This window comes from Abramis brama (genome assembly GCF_963993115.1).
Source record: "Abramis brama genome assembly, chromosome: 2".
Lineage (NCBI taxonomy): Eukaryota > Metazoa > Chordata > Actinopteri > Cypriniformes > Leuciscidae > Abramis > Abramis brama.
Genome location: NC_139964.1, coordinates 45,767,639 through 45,785,364, shown reverse-complemented (window position 1 = coordinate 45,785,364; position 17,726 = coordinate 45,767,639). Strand labels below are relative to the sequence as shown.

At 43.0% G+C, this 17,726-nt stretch overlaps 1 protein-coding gene across 1 annotated transcript in view; it reads left to right on the top strand.

Annotated features, from left to right (window-relative positions):
• Positions 1–17,726, top strand: part of lonrf2 (LON peptidase N-terminal domain and ring finger 2) — a 195,351-nt gene that overhangs the window by 155,720 nt on the left and 21,905 nt on the right. Inside the window, exon 9 of the mRNA XM_084107169.1 lies at positions 17,435–17,593. Within this exon, the coding sequence (XP_083963295.1) occupies positions 17,435–17,593 (159 nt within the window). The remainder of the gene's footprint in view (positions 1–17,434; positions 17,594–17,726) is intronic.

Sequence of the window (17,726 nt, the reverse complement as noted above, 5' to 3'; positions counted from 1 at the left end):
AAAGCTACTTTTTCGAACTCGTCCTAGACGGTTTGTCCGATTTGCACGAAAATTGAACCAGATCATCTTCAGGTAGTGCTGACAAAAAGTTATGGAATTCAAATGGATTCGTCAAACCGTTTTCGATAAACGCACGAATACATTTTACGTAGCGCTAGCAAAAACAGTCGTAAGGCCGTATCTCCGCAACGGTTTATCGTATTCAGACCAAACTTGGTAATTGTACTCACAAGCATGACCTGAGGCTACATGCTGTGTTTCGGCGCAGCGCCACCTACTGGTCCGGAGATATGAAAAATGGCTATTTTTGCTTATAACTTCTGAACAGTTTGTCCAAAAATCATACAATTGGTCTCGTTAGATTCAGGGCAACATGCCGAGTCGACTGATATCCAATTTTGCCATATCGGTCATTTTGGCTGTCGGCCATTTTGAATTTTGTGCTAAAATTCTGTATTTTATGAACGCATGAACGGATTGTTACGAAACGTGGTATGGGTCATCAGCACGATGCCCTGAATGAGCCTGAGAAGTTTCGAAACAGCGCCACCTAGTGGTGAATTTTTTTTTTCAAATGCTTATAACTTTGGGTGTGGTCGACTTATTTTCACGAAACTCATCTTTTTAGACTCCTGAATCGTTGCCGAGTCCTACGATACCAAACATGCTAGGTTTCGCCTTACGGTTTGTGTAGCGTTGTGATTTAGCGCTTAAAAAACATTTGGCTATATCTTTGAAACCGCTAGTCCGATCGAGACGAAACCACCGTCAGAAGTTTGGAAACATAGGTCGATAGCTATACGCCAATGCCCAAATGCGAAAATATTGATGTTTAGGGGTACTAATTTCCAATCAAAGTCATGTGTCAGTCATTTTTTTCGTGTTTTTTCATATAAATGTCTATAACTCCGAAGCGAATTGAGATATTTTCACCAAAATTGACACACATATGTATGGGCTCACTCTGAGGACACGTAAAAAAAATTGTGGGACTGAGCCTCTTGGTGGCGCTATAATTGAACAAAATATGAAATTCCCATTGACTTCAATACAGTTTTGTGAAATAAAATGCTATACTAAACAAATGCATTGGTGTAATATTACGAAACTCAGATTGTGTCATCAGCACCATCCCCTGAAGGCAACCAAAATATTTCAAGACAGCGCCACCTAGTGGTCAAAAGTTATAACAAAATTTCCAAAAAGGCTAATAACTTTTGAATAAATCTGGCTATTGAAATGCCACGGGTCTTAATAGATTCCTTGGGTCAAGCCGAGAACATAGATACCAAGTTTTCCTTATTTGGCCAAACTTCCTGTCCGCCATCTTGATTTTCATTCAAAACCTACTTTTTCGAACTCCTCCTAGACCGTTTGTCCGATTTTCACCAAAATCGAATCGTATCATCTCCAGACTGTGCCGACAAAAAGTTATGGATTTCGTGTCGATTGATGAAACCGTTTTTGTATAGCACAGCAGCAAAGTTGAGGCATGATGCCAAAATGACTATTCAGGCTTTATATCTGCAATGCCTCGACATATTGACACAAAACTTTGTATGTGTCACTGTCTCCTTACTCTGACCACACCACATCAATTTCGTAACAGAGCCACCTTTTGGTCAAAAGTGACAATCCATTAAATCATATTTTGAATCACTTTTTACATGATTTTTCAGCCATTTCGCCTAAAATCCTCTTTAAATGTCTTTAATTGCTCATTGTTGCAGTTGGTCTGACACTTTCAGACATGTTGGCATGTCTTGTCGTCTTATTCTGCTTGGCCCCGGTAATTGCTGCTTGCAGCTATATTTAGGGGCCAAGCACCGAAGGTGCGGAGGCACCTATTGTTTTCGTTCCCGTTCTTATTATTATTAGGGGCCAAGCACCGAAGGTGCGGAGGCACCTATTGTGTTTGTTCCGGTTCTTATTATTAGGGGCCAAGCACCGAAGGTGCGGAGGCACCTATTGTATCTGTTCCCGTTCTTATTATTATTATTCTTCTTTTTTTTCTTCCGACTTGGCGTCTATGGCAGCCCATAGTACCGATTGCGGGAAAGTTGTTTTGGTTTGACATTCTGATAGAGGACAGTCCCAACATTAAATACACCAATTTTGGTGTTTCTAAGTCATTCCCTCTAGCGCCACCAACTGTCCAAAGTTTCACATTTATTTTGCTAATAACTTTTGAAATGTAAGGCCAATCAACAAAATTATTTTTTCCTCTGATTTCTGAGCTCATGGCGATTCGATTGCACCCTATGACGTCATTTTCCGTCATAAAAATATGGCCGCCATCTTGAATTTTCAAAAAAAGCTACTTTTTCGAACTCGTCCTAGACGGTTTGTCCGATTTGCACGAAAATTGAACCAGATCATCTTCAGGTAGTGCTGACAAAAAGTTATGGAATTCAAATTGATTTGTCAAACCGTTTTCGATAAACGCACGAATATATTTTACGTAGCGCTAGCAAAAACAGTCGTAAGGCCGTATCTCCGCAACGGTTTATCGTATTCAGACCAAACTTGGTACTTGTACTCACAAGCATGACCTGAGGCAACATGCTGTGTTTCAGCGCAGCGCCACCTACTGGTCCGGAGATATGAAAAATGGCTATTTTTGCTTATAACTTCTGAACAGTTTGTCCAAAAATCATAAAATTGGTCTCGTTAGATTCAGGGCAACATGCCGAGTCGACTGATATCCAATTTGACCATATCGGTCATTTTGGCTGTCGGCCATTTTGAATTTTGTGCTAAAATTCTGTATTTTATGAACGCATGAACGGATTGTTACGAAACGTGGTATGGGTCATCAGCACAATGCCCTGAATGAGCCTGAGAAGTTTCGAAACAGCGCCACCTAGTGGTGAATTTTTTTTTTCAAATGCTTATAACTTTGGGTGTGGTCAACTTATTTTCAGGAAACTCATCTTTTTAGACTCCTGAATCGTTGCCGAGTCCTACGATACCAAACATGCTAGGTTTCGCCTTACGGTTTGTGTAGCGTTGTGATTTAGCGCTTAAAAAACATTTGGCTATATCTTTGAAACCGCTAGTCCGATCGAGACGAAACCACCGTCAGAAGTTTGGAAACATAGGTCGATAGCTATACACCAATGCCCAAATGCGAAAATATTGATGTTTAGGGGTACTAATTTCCAATCAAAGTCATGTGTCAGTCATTTTTTTCGTGTTTTTTCATATAAATGTCTATAACTCCGAAGCGAATTGAGATATTTTCACCAAAATTGACACACATATGTATGGGCTCACTCTGAGGACACGTAAAAAAAATTGTGGGACTGAGCCTCTTGGTGGCGCTATAATTGAACAAAATATGAAATTCCCATTGACTTCAATACAGTTTTGTGAAATAAAATGCTATACTAAACAAATGCATTGGTGTAATATTACGAAACTCAGATTGTGTCATCAGCACCATCCCCTGAAGGCAACCAAAATATTTCAAGACAGCGCCACCTAGTGGTCAAAAGTTATAACAACATTTCCAAAAAGGCTAATAACTTTTGAATAAATCTGGCTATTGAAATGCCACGGGTCTTAATAGATTCCTTGGGTCAAGCCGAGAACATAGATACCAAGTTTTCCTTATTTGGCCAAACTTCCTGTCCGCCATCTTGATTTTCATTCAAAACCTACTTTTTCGAACTCCTCCTAGACCGTTTGTCCGATTTTCACCAAAATCGAATCGTATCATCTCCAGACTGTGCCGACAAAAAGTTATGGATTTCGTGTCGATTGATGAAACCGTTTTCGTATAGCACAGCAGCAAAGCTGAGGCATGATGCCAAAATGACTATTCAGGCTTTATCTCTGCAATGCCTTGACATATTAACACCAAACTTTGTATGTGTCATTGTCACTTCACTCTGACCACATCACATCAGTTTTGTAACTGCGCCACCTATTGGTCGAAAGTGATAGTCCATTAAATCATATTTTTCTTCACTGTTTCTATGATTTTTCAGGCATTTTGCCTAAAATCCTCTTTAATGTCTTTAATTGCTCATTGGTCTGACACTTTCAGCAATGTTGGCATGTCTTGTCATCTGATTGTGCTTGGCCCCGGTAATTGCTGCTTGCAGCTATATTTAGGGGCCAAGCACCGAAGGTGCGGAGGCACCTATTGTATCTGTTCCGTTTCTTATTATTTAGGGGCCAAGCACCGAAGGTGCGGAGGCACCTATTGTATCTGTTCCGTTTCTTATTATTATTAGGGGCCAAGCACCGAAGGTGCGGAGGCACCTATTGTATCTGTTCCATTTCTTATTATTATTATTCTTCCGCCATGGGAGTCTATGGCAGCCCATAGAACCGATTGCGGGAAAGTTGTTTTGGTTTGACATTCTGATAGAGGACAGTCCCAACATTAAATACACCAATTTTGGTGTTTCTAAGTCATTCCCTCTAGCGCCACCACCTGTCCAAAGTTTCACTTTTATTTTGTTAATAATTTTTGAACCGTAAGGCCAAACAGCAAAAATCTTTTTTCTTCTGATTCCTGAGCTCATGCCGATTCGATTACACCCTATGTCGTCATTTTCCGGCATATAAACATGGCCGCCATTTTGAATTTTCCGAAAAAGCTACTTTTTCGAACTCGTCCTAGACGGTTTGTCCGATTTGCACGAAAATTGAACCAGATCATCTTCAGGCAGTGCTGACAAAAAGTTATGGAATTCAAATTGATTCGTCAAACCGTTTTCGATAAACGCTCGAACAAATTTTACGTAGCGGCTGCAAAAACAGTCGTAAGGCTGTATCTCCGCAGCGCTTTATCGTATTCAGACCAAACTTGGTACAAGTCATCACAAGCATGACCTGAGGCAACATGCTGCGTTTCGGCGCAGCGCCACCTACTGGTCCGGAGATATGAAAAATGGCTATTTTTGCTTATAACTTCTGAACAGTTTGTCCAAAAATCATAAAATTGGTCTCGTTAGATTCAGGACGACATGCCAAGTCGACTGATATCCAATTTTGCCATATCGGCCATTTTGACTGTCGGCCATTTTGAATTTTGTGCTAAAATGCTGTATTTTAACAACGCATGAACGGATTGTTACGAATCTTGGTATGGGTCATCAGCACGATGTCCTGAAGAAGAGTGAGAAGTTTCGAAACAGCGCCACCTAGTGGTGATTTTTTTTTTTCCAAATGCTTATAACTTTGGGTGTGGTCGACTTATTTTCACGAAACTCATCTCATTAGACTCCTGAATCGTTGCCGAGTCCAACGATACCAAACATGCTAGGTTTCGCCTTACGGTTTGTGTAGCGTTGTGATTTAGCGCTTAAAAAACATTAGGCTATATCTTCGAAACCGCTTGTCCGATCGAGACGAAACCACCGTCAGAAGTTTGGAAACATAGGTCGATAGCTAAATGCCAATGCCCAAATGCGAAAATATTGATGTTTAGGGGTAGTAAATTCCAATCAAAGTCATGTGTCAGTCATTTTTTATGTGTTTTTTCATATAAATGTCTATAACTCCGAAGCGAATTGAGATATTTTCACCAAAATCAACACACATATGTATGGGCTCACTCTGAGGACACATAAAAAAAATGGTGGGAATGAGCCTCTTGGTGGCGCTATAATAGTACAAAACATGAAATTCCCATTGACTTCAATACAGTTTTGTGAAATAAAATGCTATACTAAACAAATGCATTGGTGTAATATTACAAAACTCAGAATGTGCCATCTGCACCATCCCCTGAAGGTACCCAAAATATTTAGAAACAGCGCCACCTAGTGGTCAAAAGTTATAACAAAATTTACAAAACTGATAATAACTTTTGAATAAATCTGGCTATTGAAACGCCACTGGTCTTAATAGATTCCTTGGGTCAAGCCGAGAACATAGATACCAAGTTTTCCTTATTTGGCCGAACTTCCTGTCCGCCATCTTGATTTCAAGTCAAAACCTACTTTTTCGAACTCCTCCTAGACCGTTTGTCCGATTTTCACCAAAATCGAATCGTATCATCTCCAGACTGTGCCGACTAAAAGTTATGGATTTCGTGTCGATAGACAAAACCGTTTTCGTATTGGGCAGCAGCAAATGTGAGGCATGATGCTAAAAGCACTATTCAGGCTTTATCTCTGCAATTCCTTGACATATTGACACCAAACTTTGTATGTGTCATTGTCACTTCACTCTGACCACATCACATCAGTTTTGTAACTGCTCCACCTATTGGTCGAAAGTGATAATCCATTAAATCATATTTTGAATTACTTTTTATATGATTTTTCAGCCATTTCGCCTAAAATCCTCTTTAAATGTCTTTAATTGCTCATTGTTGCAGTTGGTCTGACACCTTCAGCCATGTTGGCATGTCTTGTCATCTGCTTGCGCTTGGCCCCGATAATTGCTGCTTGCAGCTATATTTATTATTATTATTATTATTATTATTCTTCCGCCATGGGAGTCTATGGCAGCCCATAGAACCGATTGCGGGAAAGTTGTTTTGGTTTGACATTCTGATAGAGGACCGTCTCAACATTAAATACACCAATTTTGGTGTTTCTAAGTCATTCCCTCTAGCGCCACCACCTGTCCAAAGTTTCACTTTTATTTTGCTAATAACTTTTGAACCGTAAGGCCAATCAGCGAAATTCTTTTTTCCTCTGATTCCTGAGCTCATGGCGATTCGATTGCACCCTATGACGTCATTTGCCGTCATAAAAATATGGCCGCCATCTTGAATTTTCAAAAAAAGCTACTTTTTCGAACTCGTCCTAGACGGTTTGTCCGATTTGCACGAAAATTGAACCAGATCATCTTCAGGTAGTGCCGACAAAAATTTATGGAATTCGTGTTGATTCATCAAACCGTTCTCGAATACCGCGCAAACAAATTTTACCTAGCGCTTGCAAAAACAGACACAAGCCAGTATCTCCTCAACACTTTATCATATTCAGACCAAACTTGGTACATCTCATCACAAGCATGACCTGAGGCAACATGCTGCGTTTCGGCACAGTGCCACCTACTGGTCCGGAGATATGAAAAATGGCTATTTTTGCTTATAACTTCTGAATGGTTTGTCCAAAAATCATAAAAGTGGTCTCGTTAGATTCAGGGCGTCATGCTGAGTCGACTGATGTCCAATTTTCCCCAATCAGCCATTTTGGCTGTCGGCCATTTTGAATTATGTGCTAAAATGCTGTATTTTAGGAATGCATGAACCTATCGTTACGAAACTCGGTATGGGTCATCAGCACGATGTCCTGAAGGAGCCTGAGAAGTTTCGAAACAGTGCCATCTAGTGGTGAATTTTTTTCCCCAAATGCTTCCAAATGCTTATAACTTTGGGTGTGGTCGACTTATTTTCACAGGACTCATCTCTTTAGACTCCTGAATCGTTGCCGAGTCCAACGATACCAAACATGTTAGGTTTCGCCTTATGGTTTGTGTAGCATTGTGATTTAGCGCTTAAAAAACATTTGGCTATATCTTTGAAACCGCTAGTCCGATCGAGACGAAACCACCGTCAGAAGTTTGGAAACATAGGTCGATAGCTATACGCCAATGCCCAAATGCGAAAATATTGATGTTTAGGGGTACTAATTTCCAATCAAAGTCATGTGTCAGTCATTTTTTTCGTGTTTTTTCATATAAATGTCTATAACTCCGAAGCGAATTGAGATATTTTCACCAAAATTGACACACATATGTATGGGCTCACTCTGAGGACACGTAAAAAAAATTGTGGGACTGAGCCTCTTGGTGGCGCTATAATTGAACAAAATATGAAATTCCCATTGACTTCAATACAGTTTTGTGAAATAAAATGCTATACTAAACAAATGCATTGGTGTAATATTACGAAACTCAGATTGTGTCATCAGCACCATCCCCTGAAGGCAACCAAAATATTTCAAGACAGCGCCACCTAGTGGTCAAAAGTTATAACAAAATTTCCAAAAAGGCTAATAACTTTTGAATACATCTGGCTATTGAAATGCCACTGGTCTTAATAGATTCCTTGGGTCAAGCCGAGAACATAGATACCAAGTTTTCCTTATTTGGCCAAACTTCCTGTCCGCCATCTTGATTTTCATTCAAAACCTACTTTTTCGAACTCCTCCTAGACCGTTTGTCCGATTTTCACCAAAATCGAATCGTATCATCTCCAGACTGTGCCGACAAAAAGTTATGGATTTCGTGTCGATTGATGAAACCGTTTTCGTATAGCACAGCAGCAAAGTTGAGGCATGATGCCAAAATGACTATTCAGGCTTTATATCTGCAATGCCTCGACATATTGACACAAAACTTTGTATGTGTCACTGTCTCCTTACTCTGACCACACCACATCAATTTCGTAACAGCGCCACCTTTTGGTCAAAAGTGACAATCCATTAAATCATATTTTGAATCACTTTTTACATGATTTTTCAGCCATTTCGCCTAAAATCCTCTTTAAATGTCTTTAATTGCTCATTGTTGCAGTTGGTCTGACACTTTCAGACATGTTGGCATGTCTTGTCGTCTTATTCTGCTTGGCCCCGGTAATTGCTGCTTGCAGCTATATTTATTCTTCTTTTTCTTCCGACTTGGCGTCTATGGCAGCCCATAGAGCCGATTGCGGGAAAGTTGTTTTGATTTGACATTCTGATAGAGGACAGTGCCAACATTAAATACACCAATTTTGGTGTTTCTAAGTCATTCCCTCTAGCGCCACCACCTGTCCAAAATTTCACTTTCATTTTGCTAATAACTTTTGAACCGTAAGGCCAATCAGTAAAATCCTTTTTTACTCTTATTCCTGAGCTCATGACGATTCGATTGCACCCTATGAAGTCATTTTCCGTCATAAAAATATGGCTGCCATTTTGAAGTTTTCGAAAAACCTACTTTTTCGAACTCGTCCTAGACGGTTTGTCCGATTTGCATGAAAATTGAACCAGATCATCTTCAGGCCGTGCTGACCAAAAGTTATGGAATTCAAGTTGATTCGCTTAACCATTTTCAATAAACGCACAAACAAATTTTACGTAGCGCTAGGAAAAACAGTTGTAAGGCTGTATCTCCGCAACGGTTTATCGTATTCAGACCAAACTTGGTACATGTACTCACAAGCATGACCTGAGGCAACATGCTGCGTTTTGGCGCAGCGCCACCTACTGGTCCGGAGATATGAAAAATGGCTATTTTTGCTTATAACTTCTGAATGGTTTGTCCAAAAATCATAAAATTGGTCTCGTTAGATTCAGGGCGACATGCCGAGTTGACTGATATCCAATTTTAACATATCGGCCATTTTGACTGTCGGCCATTTTGAATTTTGTGCTAAAATGCTGTATTTTAAGAACGCATGAACGGATTTTTATGAAACTTGGTATGGGTCATCAGCACAATGTCCTGAAGGAGCGTGAGAAGTTTCGAAACAGCGCCACCTAGTGGTGAATTTTTTTTTTCAAACGCTTATAACTTTGGGTGTGGTCGACTTATTTTCACGAGACTCATCTAGTTAGTCTCCTGAAACCTTGCCGAGTCCTACGATACCAAACATGCTAGGTTTCGCCTTACGGTTTGTGTAGCGTTGTGATTTAGCGCTTAAAAAACATTTGGCTATATCTTCGAAACCGATTGTCCGATCGAGACGAAACCTCCGTCAGAAGTTTGGAAACATAGGTCGATAGCTATACGCCAATGCCCAAATGCGAAAATATTGATAGTAAGGGGTAGTAAAATTCAAACAAAGTCATGTGTCAGTCATTTTTTACGTGTTTTTTTATATAAATGTCTATAACTCTAAAGCGAATTGAGATATTTTCACCAAAACTGACACACATATGTATGGGCTCACTCTGAGGACACGTAAAAAAAATTGTGGGACTGAGCCTCTTGGTGGCGCTATAACAGAACAAAACATGAAATTCCCATTGACTTCAATACAGTTTTGTGAAATAAAATGCTATTTTCATTAAAAACCTACTTTTTCGAACTCCTCCTACACCGTTTGTCCGATTTTCACCAAAATCGAATCATATCATCTCCAGACCGTGCCGACTGAAAGTTATGGATTTCGTGTCGATTGACGAAACCGTTTTCGTATAGCGCAGCAGCAAATTTGAGGCATGATGCTAAAAGCATTATTCAGGCTTTATGTCTGCAATGCCTTGACATATTGACACCAAACTTTGCATGTGTCATTGTCACTTCACTCTGACCACATCACATCAGTTTTGTAACTGCACCACCTATTGGTCGAAAGTGATAATCCATTACATCATATTTTTAATTATTGTTTCTATGATTTTTCAGCCATTTTGCCTAAAATCCTCTTTAAATGTCTTTAATTGCTCATTGTTGCAGTTGGTCTGACACTTTCAAACATGTCGAAATGTCTTGTCGTCTTATTCTGCTTGGCCCCGGTAATTGCTGCTTGCAGCTATATTTAATTATTGTGTCTATGATTTTTCAGGCATTTTGCCTAAAATCCTCTTCAAACGTCTTTAATTGCTCATTGTTGCAGTTGGTCTGACACTTTCAGACATGTCGAAATGTCTTGTCGTCTAATTCTGCTTGGCCCCGGTAATTGCTGCTTGCAGCTATATTTATTATTATTCTTCTTTTTTTTCTTCCGACTTGGCGTCTATGGCAGCCCATAGTACCGATTGCGGGAAAGTTGTTTTGGTTTGACATTCTGATAGAGGACAGTCCCAACATTAAATACACCAATTTTGGTGTTTCTAAGTCATTCCCTCTAGCGCCACCAACTGTCCAAAGTTTCACTTTTATTTTGCTAATAACTTTTGAAATGTAAGGCCAATCAACAAAATTATTTTTTCCTCTGATTCCTGAGCTCATGCCGATTCGATTGCATCCTATGACTTCATTTTCCGTAGTAAAATAGGGCCGCCATTTTGAATCATTCGAGAAACCTACTTTTTCGAACTCGTCCTAGACGGTTTGTCCGATTTGCACGAAAATTGAACCAGATCATCTTCAGGCAGTGCTGACAAAAAGTTATGGAATTCAAATTGATTCGTCAAACCGTTTTCGATAAACGCACAAACAAATTTTACGTAGTGCTTGCAAAAACAGTCGTAAGGCTGTATCTCCGCAACGGTTTATCGTATTCAGACCAAACTTGGTACATGTAATGCCAAGCATGACCTGAGGCAACATGCTGCGTTTCGTCGCAGCGCCACCTACTGGTCCGGAGATATGAAAAATGGCTATTTTTGCTTATAACTTCTGAACAATTTGTCCAAAAATCATAAAATTGGTCTCGTTAGATTCAGGGCGACATGCCGAGTCGACTGATATCGAATTTTACCATATCGGCCATTTTGACTGTCAGCCATTTTGAATTTTGTGCTAAAATGCTGTATTTTAAGAACGCATGAACGGATTTTTACGAAACTTGGTATGGGTCATCAGCACGATGCCCTGAATGAGCCTGAGAAGTTTCAAAACAGCGCCACCTAGTGGTGAATTTTTTTTTCCAAATGCTTATAACTTGGGGTGTGATCGACTTATTTTCACGAAACTCATCTCATTAGACTCCTGAATCGTTGCCGAGTCCTACGATACCAAACATGCTAGGTTTCACCTTACGGTTTGTGTAGCGTTGTGATTTAGCGCTTAAAAAACATTTGGCTATATCTTCGAAACCGTTTGTCCGATCGAGACGAAACCACCGTCAGAAGTTTGGAAACATAGGTCGATAGCTATACACCAATGCCCAAATGCAACAATATTGATGTTTAGGGGTAGTAAATTCCAATCAAAGTCATGTGTCAGTCATTTTTTATGTGTTTTTTCATATAAATGTCTATAACTCTGAAGCGAATTGAGATATTTTCACCAAAATCGACACACATATGTATGGGCTCACTCTGAGGACACATAAAAAAAATGGTGGGACTGAGCCTCTTGGTGGCGCTATAATAGAACAAAACATGAAATTCCCATTGACTTCAATACAGTTTTGTGAAATAAAATGCTATACTAAACAAATGCATTGGTGTAATTTAATGAAACTCAGAATGTGCCATCAACACCATCCCCTGAAAGTACCCAACATATTTCGAGACAGCGCAACCTTTTGGTCAAAAGTTGTAACAAAATTTCTAAAAATGCTAATAACTTTTGAATAAATCTGCCTATTGAAATGCCACTGGTCTTAGTAGATTCCTTGGGTCAAGCCGAGAACATAGATACCAAGTTTTCCTTATTTGGCCGGACTTCCTGTCCGCCATCTTGATTTTCATTCAAAACCTACTTTTTCGAACTCCTCCTAGACCGTTTGTCCGTTTTTCACCAAAATCGAATCGTATCATCTCCAGACCGTGCCGACTAAAAGTTATTGATTTCGTGTCGCTAGACGAAACCGTTTTTGTATAGCGCAGCAGCAAAGTTGAGGCATGATGCCAAAAGCATTATTCAGGCTTAATGTCTGCAATGCCTTGACATATTGACACCAAACTTTTTACTTGTCATTGTCACTTCACTCTGACCACATCACATCAGTTTTGTAACTGCGCCACCTATTGCTCGAAAGTGATAATGCATTAAATCATATTTTTATTTACTGTTTCTATGATTTTTCAGGCATTTTGCCTAAAATCCTCTTTAATGTCTTTAATTGCTCATTGTTGCAGTTGGTCTGACACTTTCAGCAATGTTGGCATGTCTTGTCATCTGATTGTGCTTGGCCCCGATAATTGCTGCTTGCAGCTATATTTAGGGGCCAAGCACCGAAGGTGCGGAGGCACCTATTGTTTTTGTTCCGGTTCTTATTATTAGGGGCCAAGCACCGAAGGTGCGTAGGCACCTATTGTATCTGTTCCCGTTCTTATTATTATTATTCTTCCGTTTCTTCCGACTGGGTGTCTATGGCAGCCCATAGAACCACTTGCGGGAAAGTTCTAACGGTTTGACATTCTGATAGAGGACAGTCCCAACATTAAATACACCAATTTTGGTGTTTCTAAGTCATTCCCTCTAGCGCCACCACCTGTCCAAATTTCACTTTTATTTTGCTAATAACTTTTGAACCGCAAGGCCAATCAGCAAAATTCCTTTTTCCTCTAATTTATGAGCTCATGCTGATTCTATTGCGCCCTATGAATTCATTTTAGGTCATAAAAACATCGTTTCTATTTACTGTTTCTATGATTTTTCAGGCATTTTGCCTATAATCCTCTTTAATGTCTTTAATTGCTCATTGTTGCAGTTGGTCTGACACTTTCAGACATGTCGGCATGTCTTGTCGTCTTATTCTGCTTGGCCCCGGTAATTGCTGCTTGCAGCTATATTTTATTTATTTATTTATTTATTTTTTGTCTTGTATTTGTAGTTCTGTGTGCGTTTGTTTGTTGTCTATCTGAATATTGACATGTATAACTGTATTTCTGTTTATTTGATTATTGTTCTTTTGTGATGGTTGTGATGTATTTTAGGACCCCCTCGAAAACGAGATGGTGCATCTCAAGGGGTTTATCCTAATAAATAAATTTGAATATATAAACCTGGCCGATATGCGGGAGGCTGAGTGAACCCATTTCCTCGACACCCCCATATCCCAGGCTGGCCTCTTCGGGCAGCCCAGCAGTTCTCGACTGCCCAGAAGCAGAGTGAGGCTCTTAAACATGTCCTGCCCTGACAGCCCGCTATGCCACCCACGCCTGGGCCGGTCATTCTGCCTCGCTGCACCACCGAGGGTACGTCTGTGGTCCGCATGACCCCACTGGTACAGTTCTTGGGAGCCTGGTTAGAGCTTCCCAGACTGTCCCGCTGGGTCGCGAGGACCATCAGGCTCGGCTACGCGATTCAGTTAGCGTGGTCTTCTCCCCGCTTCAGGGGAGTCCGCTTCACTATGGTCGGTGGCAATGCCCCTGTCATGAGAGCGGAGGTCGCCAACCTACTGGCGAAGGGTGCGATCGAGACTGTCCCTCCAGCCGAAATGAAGTCCGGCTTCTACAGCCCCTACTTCATTGTACCAAAGAAATCCGGTGGGTTACGACCGATCCTGGACCTGCGCGCCTTGAACCGCTCCCTTCACAGGATGCCGTTCAAGATGCTCACGGTCAAACGCATTTTCGAATGCGTGCGGCCGCAGGATTGGTTTGCAGCGATCGACCTGAAGGACGCCTACTTCCATGTCTCCATTCTTCCTCGACACAGACCGTTCCTACTGTTTGCTTTCGAGGGGCAGGCATACCAGTATGCGGTTCTCCCTTTCGGGCTAGCCCTGTTTCCTCGCGTCTTCACGAAGGTCATCGAGGCAGCCCTTGTTCCTCTATGGGAACACGGGGTTCGCATCCTGAACTATCTCGACGACTATCTCGGGTCAACTGGGAGAAGAGCAAACTCTGCCCCATACAGAGTATCTCTTTCTCGGTATGGAAATCGACTCGGTCGCCATGTGCGCGCAGCTTACGAGCGAGCGTGGGCAGTCACTGCTGACTTGCCTTCGTCAATTTGAGGGCAAGAGTGCGGTTCCACTGAAATTATTTCAGAGGTTCTGGGGCATATGGCATCCGCAGCCGCAGTAACGCCGCTCGGATTGCTTCATATGAGATCGCTTCAGCTTTGGCTTCACGATCGACAGATGCCTCCACCATGGGATGGGGCGCTATGTGCAATGGACATGCTGCCGCGGGCTCCTGGACAGGACCCTAGTGCCTTTGGCATGTCAATTGCCTCGAGTTGCTGGCTGTACGTCTCGCCCTGCACCGCTTCTGTGCGTTGCTCAGGGGTCAGCACGTACTAGTCCGATCAGACAATACCGCGACAGTAGCGTACATCAACCGACAAGGTGGTCTGCGCTCCCGCCGTATGTCGCAACTCGCCTCCTCATATGGAGTCAGAAGCATCTGAGGTCGCTTCGAGCAATTTATATCCCGGGAGACCTGAACCATGCGGCCGACGAGCTGTCTCGGCTTCGGCCTCTCCCTGAGGAATGGAGACTCCATCCCCAGACGGTTCAGCTGATTTGGGATCAGTTCGGGGACGCACAGATAGATCTGTTTGCCTCCCACGACTCGTCCCATTGCGACCTGTTTTATTCCCTGACCGAGGGCACGCTCGGCAAGGATTCACTGGCGCACAGCTGGCCGCGGGGCCTCCGCAAGTATGCATTTCCCCCAGTGAGCCTTCTTGTGCAGACCTTGCGCAAGATCAGGGAGGACGAGGAACAGGTCATTTTGGTTGCCCTGTATTGGCACAACCAGACCTGGTTCCCCAAACTAGTACTCCTCGCGACAGCACCTCCCTGGCCAATTCCCATGAGGAAGGACCTGCTTTCTCAGGGTTGGGGCACCCTATGGCACCCTCGTCCCGATCTTTGGAACCTCCACGTGTGGCTCCTGGACGGGACGAGGCAGGTTTGAGTACCCTACCACCAGCAGTGGTGGCTACCATCACTTCCACTAGAGCATCGTCCACGAGACATGCCTATGCGTTGAAGTGGAACCTCTTCGTCAACTGGTGTTCTTCTAAACAACAAGACCCCATGAAATGCCCAATCAGTGTCGTGCTTTCCGTCCTGCAAGAAGGGTTGGACCGAAGGCTGTCTCCCTCCACCCTGAAAGTGTATGTTGCCGCCATTGCCGCACATCATGACTCAGTTGACTGTAAGTCCGTTGGAAAGCACGACCTGATCATCAGGTTCCTGAGGGGAGCGAGGAGACTGAATCCTCCTCGCCCTCCTCTCGTTCCCTCTTGGGACCTTTCAGTGGTACTAACTGCCCTGCAGAGTGCTCCCTTTGAGCCTCTGCAATCAGTGAAGCTTAAGTTCCTGTCAATTAAGACAGCGCTCCTGGTTGCATTGGCCTCCATCAAGAGGGTAGGGGACCTGCAGGCATTTTCGGTTGACGAAGCGTGCCTGGAATTCGGGCCAGCTAACTCTCATGTGATCCTGAGACCCCGGCCTGGATATGTGCCCAAGGTTCCTACCACTCCCTTTTGAGACCAGGTGGTGAACCTGCAAGCGCTGCCATCGGAGGAGGCAGACCCAGCCTTGGCACTGCTCTGTCCAGTACGCGCCCTCCATGCTTATGTAGACAGAACGCAGTGTTTCAGGACCTCAAACCAGCTCTTTGTCTGTTATGGTGGGAAGCTGAAGGGAAAGGCTCTGTCCAAGCAAAGGTTGTCTCACTGGATAGTGGACGCCATTGCTTTGGCATACCAGCAGCAAGGTCGACCATGCCCCCTTGGTGTGACAGCCCACTCCACCCGGAGTGTGGCATCCTCTTGGGCTCTAGCACATGGCGCCTCGCTAACAGACATCTGCAGAGCTGCAGGCTTGGCGACACCTAACCAGCCAGTATTAGATTCTGCTCAGGTGTCTTCGCTTGCTCGCCATTCCTCTCCACGGACGGGATACGTGCGATATATTCCTCAGGTGAGACTGATAAGCCCTGAGTTCCTCCAGCACTGTTGACGTCAATGCCAGAGTTATGCCACCGGCAGCTTTCGTGCTTGGCTAGGTGCCTCCATGTGCATGGTTCCCCCTCTGGGCGACCCCCACATGTGTATTTCCACTGTAAGCCTCTCTGAGCATGTGTCTTTCCCTCAGCAAGCCACCTTGCCACCCCTGGGGTTGAAATATTCCACCTGTGGCTAGACACCCCAGTGATTGTCCATATGCAGCCCCTCGGGGTCATATATGTATTCCAAGTCCCCCCCTTCGCGTTGGGCCTGATTGCATATTTCCACTGAGATATGCTTCCCAGTGTACCTTGGTATTCCTGTGTTAAGTAGGAGTCCTTCGTCCATGCCAGACTTACGCAGGGCACTGGAAGACAGCCGAGGTGGCGTGATTAGACTGGGAACCCCATTCGTCGTCACTGACATAACTCGTAGTGACCACGAAAGGGAACGTCTCGGTTACGTATGTAACCCTCGTTCCCTGAGTAGGGAACGGAGACGTTACGTCTCCCTGCCACTTCCACTGTACCGCTGGAACGCTTGAGTTCAGTCTCAGCTCCTCAGCGAAGACATATCTGCATTTTGCCGGCATACTTCCTTATGTACCCACAGGGTGGGGCGGAGTTACGCTATGCAAATTCCGCAGGCCCATGGCATTTCATTGCCATTGGCTCATTTTATATACTCGAAGATGACAGGCTTTCTAAGCAAAACCCCATTCGTCGTCACTGACGTAACGTCTCCGTTCCCTACTCAGGGAACGAGGGTTACATACGTAACCGAGACGTTTTCCTAACACTTTTCTGACCTTTGCTGTAATGTCTACACACACTCACACGCATACACACCTAGGTTTTGACCACCTCTCAAAGGCTGTTATCTTTTTTATACCCTGAACAATTAATGATTCATCACATAGCTATTTGTTATATATATCGCAATTGTTCTCCATTGCTTGCCAAGACATTGGTATCGTCTCTTGTTCATGTGTTGCACTTTCTTCTTGTTTCAGCTTGAACCAGGAAGTGCCCATCTTCGTTTGCACCATGGCATTTCCTACCATTCCCTGCCCACTGCATGTTTTTGAGCCTCGATACAGGCTAATGATACGCAGATCTATGGAAACGGGAACCAAACAGTTTGGCATGTGCATTGCTGATGAACTAAAAGGGTAAGAGGCCTTGAATAAAATTTTAAGTGTGAGTCTACATTTTATTTACTGGTTAATAAAGGGAAATCTGTTTGGTATGGTATTGCAATTAAAATTTTCACCTATATGTGGTCGACCAATTAAAGGGTCATGA